Source organism: Scylla paramamosain, chromosome 24 (genome assembly GCF_035594125.1).
Source record: "Scylla paramamosain isolate STU-SP2022 chromosome 24, ASM3559412v1, whole genome shotgun sequence".
Classification (NCBI taxonomy): Eukaryota; Metazoa; Arthropoda; class Malacostraca; order Decapoda; family Portunidae; genus Scylla; species Scylla paramamosain.
The window spans coordinates 13,200,828-13,203,327 of NC_087174.1; the positions used below are offsets into that span (position 1 = coordinate 13,200,828).

The 2,500-nt window shown below is 39.5% G+C and overlaps 1 protein-coding gene across 1 annotated transcript in view; it reads right to left on the reverse strand.

Annotated features, from left to right (window-relative positions):
* The window catches only part of LOC135112750 (HBS1-like protein), a 14,049-nt gene that overhangs the window by 4,953 nt on the left and 6,596 nt on the right, over positions 1 to 2,500 (reverse strand). The window contains exons 8-11 of the mRNA XM_064027538.1: positions 2,111 to 2,249; positions 1,454 to 1,560; positions 509 to 738; positions 1 to 6 (exon numbers count right to left, since the gene is read on the reverse strand). The exon at positions 1 to 6 is cut by the window's left edge and continues 228 nt beyond it. Coding sequence (XP_063883608.1) covers positions 1 to 6; positions 509 to 738; positions 1,454 to 1,560; positions 2,111 to 2,249 — 482 coding nt within the window. The remainder of the gene's footprint in view (positions 7 to 508; positions 739 to 1,453; positions 1,561 to 2,110; positions 2,250 to 2,500) is intronic.

Below are 2,500 nucleotides of genomic sequence, written 5' to 3' on the forward strand. Positions count from 1 at the left end.
ATACTCCTGTGGGAGTGTTAGGGGGTGTTAGAATCTGTTTAAAGGATGTTTATGAGTATTCAAAGGGTGTTGCAATGTTTTTATAGTGTATCTGGATGGTTTTGAGGGTGTTTATGTGTCTTAAAGAGTGTTAAAAGTGTTTTAAAGAATGTTAGACTGCTTTGAAGAATATCTGAGTTTTAAAGGGTGCTGCAATGGCTTAAAAATATTTGTGTGTGTTTAAAGGTGCTTGTGTGTGTTAAAGAATAATGCAATGTGCTTAAAAGATGTTTATGTGTTTTAAAAGAGTATTTGTGTAGTATTTCAAAGGGGGTTTTGTGTATGTTAAAAAGTATTTGTGTATTTTACAGGATGTCTGTATGCATTTAAGGATGCTGGAATGTGTTTAAAGGGTGCCTGACTGTTTAAAGGTTTGACTTAAAATGTGCTTAGGGTGTATGTTTGTGTTAAAGGGCACTGCAATGTGTTTAAAGGTTTATAATACACACAAACACAGACCAAAACACACCTAAAGACCTAACAAGTAGTGCATGCTCTCTGGTCTGCCCGCCACTCTCAAACCCAGCCTCAAATTCCCCTGTTGAAGCATCCACCACCAGCACAGCTGCATCTGCCCTTGCTGCGCCAGTGATCATGTTGGGGATGAAGTCTCTGTGGCCCGGCGCGTCCAGCAATGTCACTGTCCTGTGGCCTGTTGTGAACACTCGCTGGGCCACGTCCACTGTCACACCACGGGACCTGTGTATGGGGGAAGTGTGTTTTTTTTTGTTTTTGTTTTTATTGTTTTGGTGATGGATAAGTGCAGCTAGTTAGTGTAAATCATTATTATTATTATTATTATTATTATTATTACTATCATTATAACAACTATTATACACATGTGGTAAAGATATTGTTATTTTTTTGTTTTTCTTCTTGTTTTGGTGTTGGATAAGTGTACTAAATCAGTGTAAACTATCATGAAAATCATTACATCTAGAATTACAGAACATTCATTATTAATCTTATTATTATTATTATTATTATTATTATTATTATTATTATAATTATCATTATTGCATGAGCTATTACACACTATATATAATCTTTTTTAAGCACACACACACACACACACACACACACACACACACACACACACACACATAAGAAGGAGAGGAAGAACAAGAACAAGAACAAGAAATAAAATTAATCAACATAAACATTAATACAAACACACACACACACACACACACACACACACACACACACACACACACACACACACACACAAAATTAAACAAACCAAACAAACTAAAACAAACCCTCCCCCACTAAAAATAATCAACAACATAACTTGACACAACACCACACAGCACCACACAACCCTCACACACACACACACACACACACACACACACACACACACACACACACACACACACACACACACACACACACACACACACACACACACCTCTCCTCCTCGGTGTCGTCCAGCACCCATGCATACATAAAGGACTGCTTGCCCATCTTGCGGCTCTCCTGCTCATACTTATGCATCGTCCGCTGAGCCACATTGCCCTGGAGAAAGAGGGAAGAATATGACAGGAAAAAAATAAATAAATACAATAAAATAAATAAAAATAAAGGAGTTAAGTGAGTTAGTGCAAAAAATGAGAACATATGACTGGAAAAAAGGTAAAAATAACAAAAGAAGACAATAAAGAGTAAAAAAAATAAATAAATAAGTAAGGAGGAGAAGGAAGAAGAAAAGAGATGGACGATAAGGAGGAAGCAGGAAGAGGAAGAAATAGAGTGCTATTATGGTGATGGTACAAGAATTTGTTGAATGGTTACGGTCCACAATTGACATTAAAACAGTAATACACACACACACACACACACACTGGCACTTCCCATCCCAAATAACACACACACTAGCACAACCTACCTCACACACATATACACACTCAAGTACCTCCCATCGCAAACACACACACATACAGTAGCACCTACTATCCCCCAAACACACATACACACTAGCACAACCCATCTCCAAATACAGACACACACACACACACACACACACTCAGGCACCTCCACTACCACTAACCCACCACCCCATACCAACCCTGAGATAGAGTACGTGTCCCATCAGAGTGGACTTCCCAGCATCCACATGTCCCACCACCACCAGGTTGAGAAGGCTCTGTTCTCCCCCACGCCGACTCTTGTATTCTGACACTACATCCACAGGCTTGTCGCGGATCCTGGAGTGGAGGCATGGAGTGAGGGAACATGTGCTTAAGGAATTGTGTGAGTGAGTGAGCAAGTTAGGAAAGGACTGAATAAGAGGATAATGACTGAATGACTGAAGTGTGTGTGTGAGGAAGTATATTAAGAAAGGAAGACTGAAAAAGAGAAAGACACAGGGAGGAGTTTTTAAGTGAGTGACTGAGTGAGGAAATGTAATGCAAAAGGACAGGGAGGATTTCTGAATGAGTGACTGAGTGTGGAAGTG